The sequence below is a fragment of the Megalopta genalis genome, chromosome 7, assembly GCF_051020955.1.
Source record: "Megalopta genalis isolate 19385.01 chromosome 7, iyMegGena1_principal, whole genome shotgun sequence".
NCBI classification, from domain to species: domain Eukaryota; kingdom Metazoa; phylum Arthropoda; class Insecta; order Hymenoptera; family Halictidae; genus Megalopta; species Megalopta genalis.
The window spans coordinates 16,120,550-16,140,173 of record NC_135019.1 but is presented as its reverse complement, the minus strand read 5'-3'; the positions used below and the strand labels follow the sequence as shown (position 1 = coordinate 16,140,173).

The window sequence follows — 19,624 nt, the reverse complement described above, 5'->3', positions numbered from 1 at the left end:
CGAAGCGGAACGCAGACCCGTCGAGAGCACGTTATCCCGACTCTTTCAGATAACACTTGACATCTTTGGACCGGTTTCTGTATGTTCAATTTCATTCCGCCTTATTTCAGGTCTGGCTCGAATTAGCTTGACTCGCGATATCGTGCTCGATGCCAACCACTCACCCGAACACAGGTACAAGTCGTTCGAGCTAATCGCGGGCTTGAACGAGCTTGTTGGCCTGATTAGCGAACGCTGCGAACAATCGGCTGCGCTACGCAGTCGTTAGCTATACAGGGTGTCCCAAAAATGTCTCGCAATCCGAAAGTGGCGGGTTCCTCGGATCATTCGAAGCAATTTCTTCCTTTACAAAAGTTTCCTCCGAGGCACCGTTAACGAGTTATTAACGAAAAACAGTGACCAATGAGAGGCGAGCTCGGCTGGCGCGAGGCGGCCGAGTCAACGGCGCCAGCGGTCGAGGCGGTCGAATCCCAGCTCAGCCGGCGCGAGGCGACCGAGCCAATGAGCGGAACTGGGCTTCGCGCGCTGATTGGCTGGGCCGCCTCCAGCCGCACTCGATTCTTATTGGTCATTTATTGCAAATCTGGCCACCGCGGAGGTGGCGCAGATATGTTTCCTCGCCAGGTCTGGCATACACAAGAAATTTAGTACCCACCCCCCGACGGAACACCTACGAGGGGTCCGAACGTGGGTAAACCAACGCCTTCTCTTATCGGTCATTAGGCCGGGTACGGAAGACCCAGTCTTAACTCCGCGTCCGTGTAAGGAGTTTTGTGGATTGCTTTGCCCCCAAAGTGCCACGCGACAGCAATTGTACAGCGTATCAGGCTAGGGGGCAATTCTTATTGGTCATTGTTTTTCGTTGATAACTCGTTAACGGTGCATCGGGGAACATTTTTGTCAAGGAAGAAGTTGCTTCGAATGATCCGAGGAACCCGCCATTTCCGGATTGCGAGACATTTTTGGGACATCCTGTGTAGTCCAGTCGACGAGTTCACGTGCCGACGATCGGTTTTCATTGGTTGCAGCAGGCTAGCGCCGGAGCCGAAGCTGCTGCCGCAGGAGGAGGTGACGTACGCGGAGCCGGTGCTGGTCCCGCAGCCCCCGAAGCTGCACTCCCCGAAGGGCACGATGCGAAAGCCGCCGCCGACGCCGACGGAAACGCTGTTCCAGTTTCCGGACGGATACGGGTTCCGCGGGCCGAGGGACAACTTCGGGACCCTGCGGTCGCACCAGGGCGACGCGTACAGGCGCAACGACGGATTCGCAACCACCCGCAGCGTGAAGAAGGTTTATCTCTGAGAAACGAGCGAGGAGGGAGGCGGCCGTCACCGGAGCCTAGGACGGCCGGCGCGCAATCGTCGTAACGCGATTGTCACGTCCGGGGGACTTTCGAACCGCGAGCTCGCGGGCCCGAGGACGCTCGAGTCGCCCTCGCCGCCCTCGAGCGTATCGTCGAGTTCCCCGTCTCCTCCCTCCTCGTCACCTTCGCCCACCCTCGTACCGATCGCCATGACCGGCGGCTCGCCGCCACCGCCGACGCCGCCCTGCAGCTTCATCTACCGCTCATAGTCGTCGTCGTCGTCGTCGGCGCCGCGATCCTCACCGCCGCCGTCGTACACCGCTTCTTGTTACGCGACGCCGGCTACAGCAACGGCAACAACAACAGCAGCAACGACACCGACGATGCCCGCGACCGGCACGCCGTACCATCGCAGGTCCGTCGCGCGTACCGATCTCGTATAGCGGGGCGCGCTCGAACGAGCCGAGGAGAACCACCACCACCCCCTTCTTCCCTCGTCCTAGTTATATACTCCCTTCTTGCCCGGTTTTCGTTGCGCGGATACGCCGTTCGAATCGCCGATCTACGCCTGCACGTGCCACAAACGTGCACGTTGGATGTAGCTGTGTACGCGCGCGCGCGTCGATCGAGTCGGAGGATCGCCGAAGGATCGCCGAGATCGCGCGCCGAGAGTGGCGCAACGATCGAGAAGACGGAGAGAACGCGAGTACGACAGAGGCCTCCACTCGGATCGTTTCCGAGTCTTCTTCGACGACGGAGGTCCGAGCGTTTTCGATCGCCGATCGATCGATCGAGCGAGCGAACGAGCGAGCGAGCGAGCGAGCAAGCCCGGCGCGATCGCGACGCGGCGATCTCCGCCGTTTCGTTCCGATCGTTTGTTTTTCTAAAGAACCGGATTGCCGCGTGCACGCGCGTCGTATTACGGCAAGGTTTCTTCTCGTGTGAAGTCAATTAAAAGAGACTATCGTCGGGACTCGTGTTGCGATTTTTCTAATGTTGTAATATTTAACTAGCGAGTGATCGACAGTGCCATTATTGTACGCGTAATACTACCGCGTGCCTCGTAATTCGATCGTCGACAAGAGGAAATCGAAGATGGAAGGTTATCGGGCTTCGTGGTTTGCGCGGCACCGTGCCATAAACGATCGACCGTTTCACGCGGAATCGCGGAAATCGTCGCGTTGCCTTTGTTAAACGATGGATTTAGGCGAATTACGGTTCGGCGAAGAAGTCGTCGCCGTCGCCGTCGCCGTCGCCGTCGTCGCGTTGTAGTTGCGGTTGTCGTTGTCGCTGTCGTTGTTGTCGAGTTTCCCGCGATTCCTAATTTTCTCGTACGTTTTCGGAGCGCACGTTTCTCCGAGCTACAGAATATACGTAATAGAGACGCACAGATAGACAGAGAGAAAGACAGAGAGAGATAGAGAGAGAGAGAGAGAGGAAGAGAGAGAGGGTAACGGGAGAGAAAGCGTGCGTGCGCGACATCTGTTTTCGTATAGACAGAGAGAGAGAGAGAGAGAGAGAGAGAGAGTTGACAAAGCAGACGGAAGAAGATTCGAAAGCGCAGCGTTGTCGGAGAACGAGCGGGAGAGGTACAGGGCTTGTATGTAAATAACACGTATATACAAAGAAAACGACAAATAGCATATATACAACGGTTTAAGAATCTTACGAGCGGCATAGGGAAAGCAGAGACATGAGAATCAGTCCATCTAGAAATTTGGGCAAAATGATACAAGTAGACATCTATCTTAAAGTGCTTCTTATTTCGGTGTGTTTAGAGAATAACGCGTATGTGATATATTCTATATGACGAGAAGTTTTCTAGGCGTTGAGAGAAAGGGTCAGAAAGAGAGAGAGCGAGAGAGAGAAAGAGAGCGTGCTTGAGACAGGGAGAGAACGAGAGAAAGAATGGTTGCATAATGGGGAGAATGAGAAGATGCAGGAGATTGTAACCGATGGAAATGGTGAACGGGGAGATGGTGCGACTCGAACGACTCTCTTCGACGAATTTCAGACGACAAGCGCGTACGAAGGCGGCGATGATGAACTCGACGGTCCGTTGTTCACAAGAATTCATCGCTGCCATTTTTCGAAACGGCTACCGTCGGAATCGGAATCGGAATCGGAATCGAATCGCGAACGAATCGATGCGTCGGTATCCAACAGCGGAGCCAAACAACGATCAACGCCGATGAATTGTTTCTTCTTTCGATCCTGCTTATTGTTTTTCTTCGGGAAACGAGACAAGTTCGCGACATTCTGTGAACAATCGAGCAGAGAGCGTCACGCTGCCGCATTTCTTTTATCCTACGTGTTGGACACGAGCGCGCGAGAGGCAAACACACGCGCGCGAGCACCGGCGCGTACACGCGCGTACGTATACGTTCAACGCCGCGCCTTTTTCCTCTACGAACGATCGTCGTCGGATCGTCTCGTTTCGAGATCGGCGAAGGGGCCCGCCCTGTTCTATTCACCCCTTATCAAACGGAAAGACTGAAACGAATTTTCTCGAAAGGCTCGGGCCCTGGGATCGGTCGAACAGTTCTAACGTTGCGTCGGCACCGACGAACACGATTTCCTTTGTCGACAGTACAAATTTACGTCGCGTTCCTTCATACGATGATGAGTTTGGGCTGGTTTCGCGAGCCATCGACGCGCGAAAACGCCCCGACGTCGCTCTTCCCGCGGAATCCATGACGGTTCAGCTGGATATATATACGACGCGTTTCTGTTCGTAATTGAAATGGAAAGGCCGGCGTTGATATCCGACGACGGAGCTTTCTTCTCGCAAGCTGAAGCGCATGATTCCAGCAGGAAAGAGGACGGTCGGCTACGCGAGCAAAACGATGCGTCGACGAGGAAAGACGGACGCGATTCTACGCGTTCAAACACATACGTACATACATGCATACGTACGCAGACATATAAACACACACGTGCATACAAAGTCATACACATACGCGCGCGCACACACAGACAGACACACACACGTACATTTACTGCCGCGGAGATCCGCGCGTTTCGAAGCTGCCATGTTGTTAATCGAACCCGACGCTTCTCTCGTCGTTGATAAAAATATCCGTAGTTGTACCTCCGGCGTATGTATGTAGCGCATTTTGAACGGCTTGCTTCCGCGCGGTTCCGACAGGGACACGCGCGCGCGTTTTCTAAGTTTGATACGACAAAAAAGCGGGTTCGCGTTTTAACCGTGTTATAGATTCTAACGAGAGACTCACGTGTGTAGCGATCGTTTCGCGAATGGAAAGACTCAGGCACGATACCAAAGATATTAATTCGTATAAACGTGTGAAGAACACACCGTTGTTGGTCGTTGCGATGATGGTTGAAACGTTCAGAGAGGCGCACAAAAGAACGAGGTAGGGAGAAAACGAAATCTCAGGTGGAGAGGCCCCGTCGCACAAAACATAAAACGTGTACGCATCTCGGTTCGCTTTACAGAAAGCCGTTCGTCGAACCGCTCGCCGTCCCTCCACCGCGCTTAGGACTTTCATATTTTTATATTTCTAACCGACACGATCCCCCACCCCCATCCCGCCCCATTGCTCGAGACGCAACAATCTTTGTTCGACCTTGTTTGTATCCGTTCGACGGGATTTTATGTGTTCATTGCGAGACTGAAGAAATTTCGTACGCCAAAGATAATATGCTGCGGCGCTCTCTATTCAACCTTTGCCAAAAGATTTTTGTAATTTGCCCGCGGGAGAGCGATCAGCCGGGGTTCGATCGGAGCTTGTGGACCCGATCCTGCGAAATCGAGATGCGTGGCAACGAAGGACGAACGAAGGGAGGGGACGAGACACGGCCGAGAATCGTCTCGGATCGGATCTTCTTGGAATCAAGTAATGCATGAAAATGAAATGCTGCGAGCACCGATGGAAGCGCGCGGTCAGAGAGATATTTTTCGACAACGAGGAGATTATTCCGGTTGGCGGCGCGTGCGAACGTTTGATTAACGCGCGAAGGAAGCGTGGAGAACGCGGCGGAACGACGATCGCCGGAAGAAGGACGGTTGACGGAAACGGACAGAGAAAGGGAGAGAGAGAGAGAGAGAGAGAGAGAGAGAGAGAGAGAGAAAGGATATTTATAATATGAGCCGGTGTTTCCGACCGAGGTCGGGACGTAGAAAAATTAGGGTCAGAGGGTAAACCGGGGGGCGACAGAGGTTCGCGTCCAACGTGTTCAAAACGAAGACGGAATCGCGCGATCGTATCGTTTAAACCAATAAGGAACGGATTCCATCCAAGATACAAAAAAAGCGGAGAAATGGAGGGGACGATGGGAAGGGGAGGACGCGAAGGGCAAGTTGATTCGCGACGACGTTCGTCGAGCGACGTTTCGTTTGTATCGGTTGAATTTATCCGTTCGATGGTTCGGATTTCGTTTCGCGGTTGTTGTCGGGGTGGTTCGATCGCGAACGTGGAATAGACGAAGAGAACGGAGCGCGGAGAAAGTAGCGCGATGACGGGGGAAGAAGAGAAGATTCTTTTTCTGGGAGGGGGGTGGGGGTGGGTTTGCGTTGCCGATGCGTCGAGGATACACGACGAGACGCGACAGTTTCATGCATTATTTCATTTCAATCGCTTGGTAGGCTCGAGTTACGTTCGGCTGTATATTTCTAAATGGAAGGCTAGGGAACGAAAGAAACTTCAAACAGAGAGAAAGAGAGAGAGAGAGCGAGAGAGACGAGAGGTAATCGAGCGAATGCGCGTGTGCTTGAGCGTGAAAAGTTTAGCCAGTTATTACGATTATAAAATTCAGAAAAAAGAATATTAGGTAGATACACCCCGGGGTCTTTTCCCGTTTCATGGGTCCCGGTCCCGGGTTAGATGATCGCAGCATGTATGAGACAAGAGTTTTGACGATGAAAGCTTAGATCATAAGTAGAGGATTAGCAAACGGTATATATATATATACACATAAATATATATATATGTGTGTATATATATATATAAATATAAATAAATATAAATAAAAAAATATATATATAGAACGCTTGAAACGTATATTAATATTATAACTTTTTATAAATATATTTTTCCGTCGAAGTCTAGCCTAGTTGGATACATACACGGTTATTAACGACTATTAATTTATCCGATCTGATTATTAATATCGAGGATCTAGCGTTAATTCGAACATTTTAGACGTCATAGTTTTACAATGATACGCGGAAATTGTACGGGAGTTGTAAACGTGGCGGGAGAGAAAGTGGAGAGAGAGGGAGAGAGTGAGAGAGAGAGAGAGAGAGAGACCGGGTTTTGCGGAACGATGGCAAGAGCGCCGAAGAGAGCGGGTGACGGAACGGCGTAGAGGGAGAGCAGAGGAAAAAAACACATTAGTACCTAAAGTTATGAAAAAAAAAAAAATTGAACTAGTAGCGTTGAGCGTAATTCGCAAGAGGGACTTCGAAACGCTTCGCGATCGCATACATTGATCGAATCGTGTGTTAAATGTGCCAGACCTGGCGGCGTTCGATCCTCCTCCCGCAGGGTCCTCCTCGACGATAGGACGATGTTACAAGAGGAAATTGTTCACAGCGCGAGAGGAGATCGATCGGCTCGGCTCGTGGCGGCCGCGGAGCGGCGAGTCGCCCGTTACGCGCTTTGTAATTAAATGAATGAAACGGGAAATGAGAGAAACAAAGAAACTGCAGCGAACTTTTCGAGCGTCAGGGAATGCGAGACGGATGCGTGAGATCGAGAGTGTGCGAGACAGAGAGCGAGCGAGCGAGAGAGAGAGAGAGAGAGAGAGAGAAAGAGAGAAAGATAAAGAAAGAGACGAGAAAGCAAAGAGAAAGAAAACGAGAACGGTATACATACGCATCTATACATAGTTCACGTATACATAGATCTTTCGTTTCTTTTCTCTTCATCCGTTTCGTTTCGATTTGACCAGAGTGAATAAAGCGAAAATGAGAGAATGCGACAAAGTGAGAAAGAGAGAGAGAGAGAAAGAGAGAGCGCGACGAGCAGAAAGAGTTATTAACACGGGACTATCCCGAATATCCGGCTCCGCGAAACAAATTCAGCACGACCCGAGCCCTCGTTACGCTTTCGATTCGGGTGAACGATCATTTTACCGTTTACATGTATTACCGCTATTCATCACCTCTACCGATAACTAACCGAGTATTAATCACACCTATCAACTAAACGATTGCGATTGCCGATGGACTTTTGAGAACGGTGAACAAAAGTGAGAAAGGGAGAGAGAGACAGAGAGAAAAAGAGAGAGAGAGATACGAACACTTGTAGTATTTATCAACGATAAATTAACGAGAACGTAACACGTATTTTGCTTCTTCCTAATGCAGTGCCGTTTACGCTATTTTTTACTGTAACTGATAGAGACATTCGGCCGGGAGTGAGCGCGCGACGTTCGAGGGCAAGCGTGCGATCACCCTACCAACAGATATTCCGCGAGAATCTGCGCGAATGAGCAGACGGGAGTGAAAGAGACAGAAAGAGAGAGAGAGAGAGAGAGAGAGAGAGAGAGAGAGAGCGTTCGCGCATTCGTAAAGAGGCACGGCTCCCTTAACGGGCGGCTCTGTCGAGTTTTTGCAATGAAATGTCGAGAAACGTCGGTCCCTTGGCACGTGCGCGTTCACTGTCAATTAACGACCGAATCACCTGGCTTTATCAATCGTTCCGCGACGCGTATATCGTAAACTCCTCTCGTCCATTGTATACGTTGTTCACCGACCTTTTTAACAAAACGCAGAATCGAGCTACGAATCGCACGCCGACGGGGCCAGACGTTTCGAATAAGACCGCGGCCGGACGCGGGATCGCGAACGGCCGAGCCTGAGTCGGGATTTCGAGCTGGATACGGTGAAAACAATTAGGCTCGAGGCCTCTTTACATAATTATCGTGCACGGTCGCGCGACTCGCTGTAATTTATAGACGAGAAACACCGCTCGAGGGAGGGGTGCGTGCACACGAACGTATGCGCGAGCGTGAGAACGAGTGAAACTGCTGGCGAGAACGAGAGAGAGAGAGAGAGAGAAAGAGCGAGAGAGTGTGTAAGAGAGAGAGAGAGAGAGAGAGAGAGAAGGCAAAGAGGAGAGCGTGTTAGAGGTATGAGAAGAGTGAAAATTTTGGACGCGGCGTTTCGAGTTTCGCAACAAGTTCCATTTGTTCACGCGGCACCCCTCGCAAAGGGTTTCGTTGGGGCCGCTCGCGGTGAGCTGGACCGATTTTAAAAGAATATTGTACCGAAGAATGAATAATAATTAATAATAATATTAACGATACTAAATAATAACGATATTGCATTAATACCGGAGGTATATTATTGCCGATGATTATATTATAACGACACGAGAATTATATATAATACTCTTTATGAACGCAGGCGGGTGAATGGATGCAACGCGGTGAGAAACGCGAGAATATCGGAGAGCGACGAGATTGAGAACGCGAATGTAATCGGGAGCGAAAGAGGGGAGAGAGGGATGCGCGTGAGAGATAGGGAGATAGCGAACGCGAAACAGCGTTGAAGAAAGAGAGTAGTGTGACTCGTAGAAAGATAGAGGAAGAGAGAGAGAGCGAGCGAGCGAGAGAGAGAGAGAGAGAGGGAGAGAATGAGTGCGAGAGAAAGATAAGAGAACGATAAAGTAGTGTTTCCGCAGTAGGCTGACGATAGAGACACGGCACGTCTAATATTAACGAATAAAAAAAAATAATTTAAAAAAAAAAAAACTAAAGTAAAAGCATCATAACGCGAAAAAAGGTACAGTAGTGATAACTATCGGCTGACACGTAGTGTGGACATAGGAGAAGCATGCTGGCATACGAGTGCTTTTGTCGATTCCGAGGTGCATGTTGAACGCATTAATCCAAGAGATCGCTCTCGGCTCCTCGTCGCCGCTAATTATCCATCTTATTATTCTACTGTCCCGCGATTCGATCCACCGATATGCGTCTTCGACGCGGCCAACAGCGAATTCGCCAACAATTCGCGGGAACGGCATGAAAGAAATCGAGACGCTGCGACGCGTCTCCGGCCGTGGAAAATCTCGCGAGGCGCGCTCGGTCTTCGGAAAAAAGAGAGAGAGAGAGAACATCGCGACGAAGGAATCGGTGGATCGCAGAGCGAACGCGAAACGAAACGGTGGACGGGCCGACGAGGAGGTGAGAGAAGAAGAGAGGGACTCGTTTCCATTACTATATTATGTATTTTAGGCCCGACGTAGCTCGTTGTTTACAACGAGCGAGAAGTCGGGGTATTCGCGTGGAAAAAGGTGGTACTAAAGATAAACAAGCGTCACGTCGCGTCACGTCGCGTCGCGTCACACGTCACGTTCACGTCACGTCATCGCGACAAGTCACGACCGACGTCGCGTTTCAAGTAGCATTAAGAGTAGAGATTAAAAAAGAAAAGAATATAAATGAATGAAGAAGGGGCGAACGATGGGATTGAGAGGAACACGGAAATGTCGCGGCGCGGGACGAACAAACGGAACGACGAAACGAACGGGAACGTGGTGCCGAGCGAGAAAGGGAGGGAGAAGAAGCTGGTGCGAAAGGGAGAGAGTGAGAGAGAGAGAGAGAGAGAGAGAATGAGAGAGGACAAGAAGGAATGGAAGGAAGAAAATGCGAGCGAGAGGGAGAAAATGACGAGGAGCGATTGATAGATTCGGAAAGTCTCTTAGCCAGCAGACTGCTGTTCATAGTGCCCTGTTATAGTGGGTTCCCTAGGCAGAGCGGCAGAGACGCGATTAAAATGCAAACGCGAGAGGCTGGTTGGTCGCGGAGGGAGGAAGGCCGCGGGGAGAAGGGAAACGGCGGAATCGCGAGGGGCGAAGATACGCGTGGAAAGAGAGAGAGAACCGCGTACACCCCGCGCGCGTCGGGAATCTGCGGAAACGCGGAGGGAAAAACAGCCGGCGGGTTTCCGAGTCGATCGCCGAGTCGTCCGTCTGTCTGTCTCGAGGCAGAGACGGAGATAAAACGCGGCAACGATCGTTCGTTTCCGAGCGGTCGATTACGACGTCCGTGTTTCCCCGCGGGGGCGATTGAGAGAACCGCGAATTCGACGTCGCGCCGAAGAGTTCCGCGAGAGACCCGTTGCAGGATCGATTCCTTGTCCCGTCGCGGGACAACGGCGGCCGGACGAGATCCCGTCGGGAGCTCGAAACGATACTCGGACGGTCCGCGGAAACGCAAACGGTCGCGGAACGTCCGCCAGCCTGACGAGAACCGGTTCGCCGCGACAGTAACGAGCGATAGCGTATGGTACTACTACTGCGAATCGGTAGATACAATCGGTACTACCGACTACTATTAATGCTAGGGATACTATTACTATTACTACTACTACTACTACTACTCCTACTGTTTACGAGGCGAGACTCGCGGCCGGATCGTCCGTTCGCCTTTGTCCCGGGAACCAGTTGTTCGGGATCGATCGAGGAACAGGGGAAAAGAGGGATTCGATTTCTCCGATCGTTCGCTAAAAATCTTTTCGTCGGAGTCGCTCGCGGGAGAGACCGACGAGATGGGCGCGAGATGACGCCGACGGGGGTGATCGAGAAACGAATACGCGAGCGCGAGCGACTTCTTGTTCGGTGGTAATTTTTGCTAATACGGTGATTCGGTATTAAAAAAAACGAGGTACTCCGCTCTCTGCCCACGGGACCCTGATCTATTTTTCAGAATACGCTATTGTGATTATAACTATATGATAACATTTAAAGAAAAAAATGAAAAACACTAAAATCACAAAAAACACATTGTACGATTGTTTATTATACGATTCTGACGATTATTATTTATGACGTTAATAATCTATATTAACGATAATTACCGCATTATACCATTATTATATTTAGTACTATTTAGAGAGTGAGGCTGCTACTATATTAATGAATTAAGTACTATAAGTAACGGATTAAGTAATTCATTAGACTTTATATATAAATAATATAAGTATTACTAAACATACTCTTCGCGTCAAAACTGCGTTTATCGGTTTTTCTCTTCGTATACACGTTGATTTCCTATACATATACGAAAAAAAAAATATATATATATATAAATACTATAAATATACATAAAAGCATTCAAATAATCACACCGTACGACTGCCTCTGACTCGATTTTCTTTTACCGGCCGCCCACGTTCGGCCGGCGTTTACGAGCGTTCTTTCGTTTTCACCCATTTTACATTCGACGACTACGTTATTTTATATATCATAAAAATAGACATAGACTGTACTACGAAATATTAAGTAAAAATAAATTTGATTAGGTAATACCACCGTCTGTTGTTTTCCATCGATATCCCTCCGCACCAAAAAGATCCGCTGTCCCCTGTAAATTGTAATTCGGTCGCGCACATCGATGCCGTAGAGGATATACAGGCTGTCCTAAAAATGTCTCGCAATCCGAAAGTAGGGGATCCCTGAGATCATTCGAAGCAACTTTTTCCTTAGCGAAAATGCAATCCGCGGCTTCGTTTACGAGTTATCAACGAAAAACAGTGACCAATCAGAGGCGAGATCATTTGGCGCGAGACGGCCGAGCCAATGAGCGGAACTGGGCTCCGTGCGCTCGTTGGCTGGGCCGCCGCGCGCCAGCCGAGCTCGCCTCTTATTGGTCAGCGTTTTTCGTTAATAACGCGTAAACGAAGCCTCGGAGAAAATGTTCGCAAAGGAAAAAGTTGCTTCAAATAACCTCAGGAACCTCCCGCTTCCGGATCGCGAGGCATTTTCGGGACACCCTTGTATGTTCGGGGACTGAAATAAATCTGGGTACGTATATTTTCCATTTTTATCCACCTTTATTTAATCGTAGCACATACTATTTCAAAGATTCATAAGTACGATGTGTAGATAAAAAAGTACAAATATTTACAAAATACTGTAAGAAAGAAAAAAGTCGGTTACAAAACGTCTACGGATATGAAAAACGTTCGTTCAAAAAATGGATCTTGCGTTCGCTGCTCGCTTACAGTTTTCCCGTGTATGACTAGACACATTAGGCGCAATAATAGATCGCTTTCGTTATAAAATCACCGGCGCGGCATTTTTCTTCTCTCACTCTGTCTCTCTCTCTCTCTCTCTCTCTCTCTCTCTCACCCTCCCTCTTTTGCACTCTACATCTTTCGCTCTCTAACGTTCTCTCTCTCTCTTTCTCTCCCTCATTTTCTCTCTTTCTCTCTGTCTCTCTGGTTCTCTTTGTTTCTCTCGATGTGCTCGGCCGAGTCGACCCCCTCGTCTTGCCATCCAATTACGCGAAACGCAAACGACGACGGTGAATGCGAGCACGAGAGAGTAGCGGGCGGGTGCGCGCGCGCGCGCGAGCGCGATAAACTCGAGTGTAAACTTTTCCAGACGAGCGAGGATCGCGAACGAGACTGGAAAAACCATGCCGCGTTTTCTCCCCGATGCCGTAGGAGACAAGACGACGGGTCGACGATCGCGGCCTCCGGGAAATTCGATCGGCGAATGATATGAGAGCACGGTTTGGTATCGTCGGGGCCCGATCGAGCACGGCCCCGACGATCCTCCAAGCGCGAGCGACGTTGCTGCAAGGTATGTTCCTAACGTATTTTATGTTACAAGAATATTTTCTTGGCATATACTGTGAACATTTAGGAAGCATCTGGTCAATCCAGATTTTGGACCGTTTGCGAGCGGACCCGCGCGAACCCTCGAGACGCCGATCGACCGCCGCGACCACCCCGACCGAGATGACTTCTGTCCGGCTTCATGAAAATGGGCGTTGGATCGCGATCGATCGACGCGAACGTTCGGACGCCGTCGCAGAATCGTGATTTACGCTGACTCCCCGAGCATCGACGCGGCCGAGATCTTGTCGAAATCGGCCGCGATGCCTTCGGTGCGACGAGGGTGCATTAAATTAGGGGAATGGTCGTATTTGCTATGATTATGAACCTTTAACGTTACGGAGATGCGCACTGGTACTGTTTACCTTAGTTGTCTCGTACATCTAGATGCGTATATGATACATTATAATATTTTATATGCGTATACGTATGCAGAGCTCGGCTGGGTACTTGGAATATTGATCGACGTTTCGCATCGCGCGTCATCGTTACGCTCTTTCCTCCGATACCGTCTGTCTCTCGCGAGTCTACCCAGTGCCCCGTGATTTCCTGGCCGTCTTTCGAACCCCCTATCGTACAGCTCTGAACGTGTGTGCACGCGTCGCTCTCCCGCGGGCACGATTACGAATTAATTGTAATCTCGGATGAGGAGAATACGTTAATACGTTTCGAGTATCTGTCGTCTCTTCTTCGCTTTCCTGTACGCTCGGAGAATCGTTCTCGGTCGTTTGTACCCCCTTTCAGCCCCCTTCGAACTCGAAGCGGTCGAAACATAATTCGGAAACCTGCAGCGATCGCGAGAAGCTGTTGCTCGAAAAATCAAATATTCTGCGGCTGATACGGATCGTAAACGGGATCGATCGAACGATGCAAGGGATCCCGTTGCGCGAATTTTCGTGGCACCCGTGGACGGTCGTGTGACTCCCCTGGCTCGTTCCCGCAGGAACTTCGCGATTTTTAGAAGAAACTAGACCCCGTGAACGATATTTTCCGTAGCTCGTAATAGCGGAGCTAGTCGCGCGGAGCTCGATCGTGACCAAGAAACAACGATGAACGACAGCGCCGCGATCCATCGGAAGTCGAATGAAAATCGGAATCGGTGAATCGAAATCAGGATGAAAATGAAACATCGCGCGATTCTACTTAACGACGGAGCTTACGGTTATTCCCTCGGTATGTACAAGCCCGTTCGCGCTCGTCTTATCTTGTTCGAGCGATGATATCGAGCGGTCTCGAGCTGTCTCGTGTCTTCTCGTTCCTCGTTTCGTTTTCGTGTCCCTCCCGTGCGCGCGCGCGCGAGTACGCGCGCGTTTCAGACACAAGCGGTGTCGCTATAAATAATCCTTAAGCCTTAAACCTTAACAGAATACAACGTGTTTCTGGGTGTGTACGTGTGTGAGCGTGTTCATTACGTACGTGTGTATATATGCGTGTGTATACAGAGTGTCCAAAAAATGTCTTGCAATCCGAAAGTAGGGGATTCCTGAGGTCATTCGAAGCAACTTTCTCCTCAGCGAAAATGCAATCCGCGGCTTCGTTTACGAGTTATCAACGAAAAACAGTGACCAATCGGAGGCGAGATCATTTGGCGCGAGACGGCCGAGCCAATGAGCGGAGCCGGGCTCCGTGCGCTCGTTGGCTGGGCCGCCGCGCGCGAGCCGAGCCCGTCTCTTATTGGTCAGTGTTTTTCGTTAATAACTCGTAAACGAAGCCTCGGAGAAAATGTTCGCAAAGGAAAAAGTTGCTTCAAATGACCTCAGGAACCTCCTATTTCCGGATTTTCGAGACATTTTCGGGACACCCTGTATACGTGTGTGTATATGAGTGTCGAGACGCGAGAATTAGGCGGATAGAAAAATCGTCGTTCGTTCGATTGTTGATATGGTCGTGATACTTTCTTAAATACGATGCGTTCACATTGTAGCTTGCGGTCTCTGACGTGACGACAATATAGCGTTAAACTTACGAATATTCGATGTGCGATCGTGACCGATATACCTATATCGTTACACTGATACTGAGTACTAAATATTGCGTTTAGTCGTATAATATTGTAGCGTGTACGGGGCCGTACGGTTATCCTTAAACTTTAACCCGACGTTTAGCAGTCATTGGAGCGGATCCTTGCGTTACAAATAAATTATATCCTTAACGACCTAATGGACGCGACGGAACACCGGAGCACGGGTAACCATTGCAGAACCGAGTCGTCGCGTTTGGATCTCTCTAGCTCTTGTCTCCTGCCCCCCCCCCCCCCCCCACCATAAATCGGTTCACCCGCAATCGTTACCCCCGCGCTCCGATATCCCCGATTTAGAGCCTCGTGGCATATCGTCGAGCAGTCTAAAGACAGCTGTCGACGACAATTTCACCTATTTTCGAGACGACCTCGTCGAAGGTCGGCCTCTCGCGCGGATCGTTCGCCCAGCATTGGACCTGGAGCTCCTGCAAAGCCGGCGGAGCCGCTTTGTGCGGCTTCCACGCGAGCGTTTGAGTTTTCAGCGCGGCCAGCACGGACTCGTCGTTCATCTTGTTGAACGGGAGCTCGCCCTGATGGAACATCTCCCAGACGAGGCAGGCGAACGAGTAGACGTCGCTCTTGGTCGAGTACTCGTCCTCGTAGACGACCTCGTACGGCAGCCATCTCAGCGGGATCACTTGGTTCCGGTGTTTGGTGTACTCCTGCTGGTACGGCTCTTTGGTCATGCACGGCATCGAGATCTTGATCGTCAGGTTGCTGGCGATCAAACAGTTCCGGGCGGCGATGTCCTTGTGGACCAGACGAGTGTCGGCGAGATGCTTCAAACCCTTCGCCGCCTGATTCGACAGGGAGATGATCTGGGCGACGGAGAGCTGCGGGGCGCGGGGTTGCTTCGTCTCGTGGGTCGGACTCGAGTTGTTGTCTTTCCGCGAGGCGATCAGGAACTGCTTCAGATCGCCCCAGTCGGTGTACTCGAGGATCATGTAGTCCGGCTCCTCCTCGCGGCACAGACCGATCAGCTTCACCACGTTCTCGTGGTTCAGCTTGTGCAGAAGATCCAGCTGCCGCTTGAACTCCTGCAGGGACATCTCGTCTTTCGTGCTCGTCAGGCTCTTCACCATCACCAGGGTCTCCTTGTCGCCCTCCACCTGATACTTGGTCGCGTAGATCTCGCCGAACTCGCCGCGGCCGAGAGGCTTCAGCTCCTTCAAGTTGCTGCGGGACACCGCGATCTTGTCGTAGTTCGACTTCGACTTCTTCGACTGGTTGCTGCTCTGGCTCTGCGCGGTGTCCGCGCCGTCGCTTTTGTTGTGCGAGTCCCGGTTCTCCTTCTTCTTGTGCGTCGAGTTCAGTTTGCTGTTGCCGGTCTCCTTCAGCTCGGTCTGCTGCTCCTCCTGGACCTCCCCGTTCTCCAGTTTCTCTGCGCAAACACGAGATTCCAATTATCCACGTGGTTCCGCGATAGATCGAAGTACAGGGTGTCCCAAAAATGACTCGCGTTACGGAAATTTGGGGTAGAAGAGGTCGTTCAAAGTAACTTTTTCCTCTGCGAAAATGCAATCCGCGGCTCTGTTTACGAGTTATTAACGAAAAACAGTGACCAATGAGCGGCGAGATCAGCTGGCGCGAGGCGACCAAGTCAACGGACGGCCGAAGCCGGATTGGCCGCTCCGCGCCAGCCGAGCTCGTCTCTCATTGGTCAGTGTTTTTCGTTAATAACTCGTTAGCGGTGCCTCGGAGAAAATTTTCACAAAGGAAAAAGTTACTTAAAACGACCTCAGCTACCCCATATTTCCGTAATACGAGACATTTTTGGGACAGCCTGTACAGTGCTCTATCGAAATACAGTAATGTCTCTCTAATTGATGCTCAGTTTGTCCACAAAAATGGACAATTTGGGAAGAGAAGTTACGAACTTTCAACAACTATAAAAACGAGTTGCAAAGCTCGAATAATCGTATCTCCTCTCAAATTATCCATTTTTTTGTTGTTTCCAAGTCGAGGGTCAATTAGGGAGAATTAACTGTAATATGCTATGACGACCTTCACAGGAATAAATTGAATAAAGTTCGTAGTAGCTACGTTAGACGTCGCGGGGCCTGGCGGGTCCCGCGTACACGAGACTACAATAAATTCTCCCTAATTGACGCTCAGACTGTGCACAAAAATGGACAATTTGAGAAGAGGAGATACGATTATTCGAGCCTTGCGGTTCGTTTTTATAGTTACGAACTGTCAACAACTATAAAAACGAGCTGCAAGGCTCGAATAATCGTATCAACTCTTCCCAAATTGTTCATTTTTGCGCACAATCTGAGCGCGAATTAGGGCGACGTTACTGTACTGTGCTTCTCGATACAATATTCTCGCGACATTCGTTACACGATACGATACCTTCGGCCTGTTCCTGAAGATACTGTTGCTTCCTGCGACGACGTCGGTACCGGCAGTACAGCATCAGGCCGACGACCAGGACGATGTAAGCCGCGGCAGCGCTCAACGTGATCGTCACCGTTTTCGTCATCATCGAACCGTCGTCGCTCACCTCCGGGTCCGTGTCGAATCTGTACGTGTCGCCGGCTGTAAAAAGAGCGCGTCGTTTGTTCTCGTTTAATTTAGAGCTCGTCTTCCACCGCAGCGATCCTCTTACCTTTCACGTTCAGCTGAACCTCCTCCCGTTTCAAACCGCCGCTGTTGCCCGCAGTGCATCCGTATTTCCCCTCGTCCCCCATGTACACTTCCCTTATGTACAAACTTCCGTTGCCCAGAACTTCGAACCGCGAATTGTTCAAGTTGTTCATCCGGGAGTCCTTGTCCCACTGTATGGTCGGCTTGGGGTCGCCTTCGGCCGCGCAGTGCAGCATCACAGGGTAACCTTCGACCGCCTCCGTCGGGTTCAGCGGCTGGATCGTGAACTTGGGCGCGACTGTGTCAAAGAACAAACAATCGGTTTGTCAGCGTCGAGATGATGCGCGTCTGAGCGGAGAAAAGACGCTTCGCATAAAGGCCGAGGGTATTTTTCGAAATTATTTTATATATATTATTATAATAGATATATTATATATAATTATTATATATTGTCATTGATATATAATAATAAATTATATATTAATATAATATTAATATTATATATTAGTATATATTATTAATATATTATTATATAATATATAATTATATATTATTAATATATATATATTATATATAATAATATTTTTCGAGTAATTTTTCTCGCATTGTCGCTCAGCTTGCGAACGAGAATGGACAATTTGGAAGGTGCAGATACGATTGTACGAGCCTCGCGGCTTGTTTTTATAGTCAATGATAAATATACAGTGGCCTACAAAAGTGTTCGTACACGTTTTAAAACACGATAACTTTTTCAAAACTGAACTAAATGACTTGAATTTTTTTTTAATAATAGAAGGACTAGTATACTAGACCTTGGATAAAATGACCTTGAATGAAAAGAAAAAAAATTAGAAACCCTCGTTTTTTAACTTTCTAAAATTTTAAAAATGACTTTCTTAGAAGCATTTTGAAAACTTCAGATTTCTTACAGTTTCTGGACAAAATCGTGATAAAACTGCGATTTTTGCGATCTTTAATTCGTTGTAACTCGTAACAACGTGAGCCGCTCTCGATAAAATTTTCAACCTTCATATAAGTTACCGAGATCTGAGAACATGAACAGACATGCTTAAAAAAACAGACATTTTAAATTTAAATAAAAAAGTTTAAAAAACGAGAGATTTCTATTTTTTTATCATTCCAAGTAATAGCAAAATTTGGAAAGAAAAGCATTTCAGTCATCGTCCAGTAGACTAGCCCCTCTATCGATTCAATTATTATTAATATTCAATTATTATTATTATCGATTCAATTTAATTCATTTTTAAAGTAATTATTGCGTGCTACTGTAGTTCGAAGGCTCGGATTAGCTTGTTTGTTCGAATACCCAACGCTGTAGGTAAACACGACAATCGCAGCAGAGCCGAAGACGAGTCTCGCGGGACCGGGTGTTGCATAAACGGTGAAATTATGTGTGCTCAAGGACCGATCGCGCCTATATTCCCGCCGCGCGACTCGTTCACCCAGCCCCGGCCGATGCTACGTGATCGCACTCACTGACTACGTCGATGCTGATCGTGTGGTTGATCGATCCCTGGTCGTTGCGCGCTATACAAGTGTAGCGGCCTTTGTCCTCTTCGAGGACGCCGTTGAAGTGGAGCGTGCCGTTGATGTCCTGCACGTGTTTCGGGAAATCCTCGCCGACGCCCTCCTTGATCCAGTTGACCCGCGGATTGGTCGCGCCCTGGGACTTGCACGGCACCTTCGCCATGGAGCCGAGCTCCAGCCGTTTGTCGACCGGCTGCGGCGAGAACTTGAGCTTCTCCTCGACCGTCAGCGTGGCCGGCTCCGAAAATATCGACGGGAAGCCCTTGGTGGACACCTCGCAGACGTAGCTGCCCTTGTCGGAGAGGTCGGCGCTCTTGAAGTGCAGGGTCACGTTGCCGTGGCTGTCGGTGACCCTGTGCCGCGTGGGCCCGCCGGTCTCCTTCAGCGGTTCGGCGTCCTTCAGCCAGCGAACGTGGGTCACGGGCGGCTCCATTCCGGAATAGGAGCACGCCATGGTCACGGAATCGCCCTCCATCGCGCTCTGGCTCTCCGGCGAAGCGATCAGCGTGGGCGGAGCTGTAACGAAAAGAGCCGCGCGATCGCGGAAAGATCGGAAAATGGACAAACCACG

At 49.8% G+C, this 19,624-nt stretch overlaps 2 protein-coding genes across 4 annotated transcripts in view; one reads left to right on the top strand and one right to left on the bottom strand.

Moving 5' to 3' along the window:
* Positions 1-11,582, top strand: part of Sema1a (semaphorin 1a) — a 295,418-nt gene extending 283,836 nt beyond the window's left edge. For 2 of the 3 annotated variants that reach the window (XM_033473000.2, XM_033473002.2), the window contains one exon: positions 1,029-11,582. In XM_033473000.2, the coding sequence (XP_033328891.1) occupies positions 1,029-1,302 (274 nt within the window). In that variant the 3' untranslated portion in view covers positions 1,303-11,582. The remainder of the gene's footprint in view (positions 1-1,028) is intronic. The other variant, XM_033473001.2, reaches the window with a different exon arrangement.
* A 505-nt stretch (positions 11,583-12,087) lies between these two features.
* LOC117221701 (tyrosine-protein kinase-like otk) overlaps positions 12,088-19,624 on the bottom strand; it is a 55,754-nt gene continuing 48,217 nt past the window's right edge. The window contains exons 6-9 of the mRNA XM_033472868.2: positions 19,003-19,569; positions 17,528-17,803; positions 17,272-17,457; positions 12,088-16,297 (exon numbers count right to left, since the gene is read on the bottom strand). Of these exons, the coding sequence (XP_033328759.1) occupies positions 15,240-16,297; positions 17,272-17,457; positions 17,528-17,803; positions 19,003-19,569 (2,087 nt within the window). The 3' untranslated portion in view covers positions 12,088-15,239. The remainder of the gene's footprint in view (positions 16,298-17,271; positions 17,458-17,527; positions 17,804-19,002; positions 19,570-19,624) is intronic.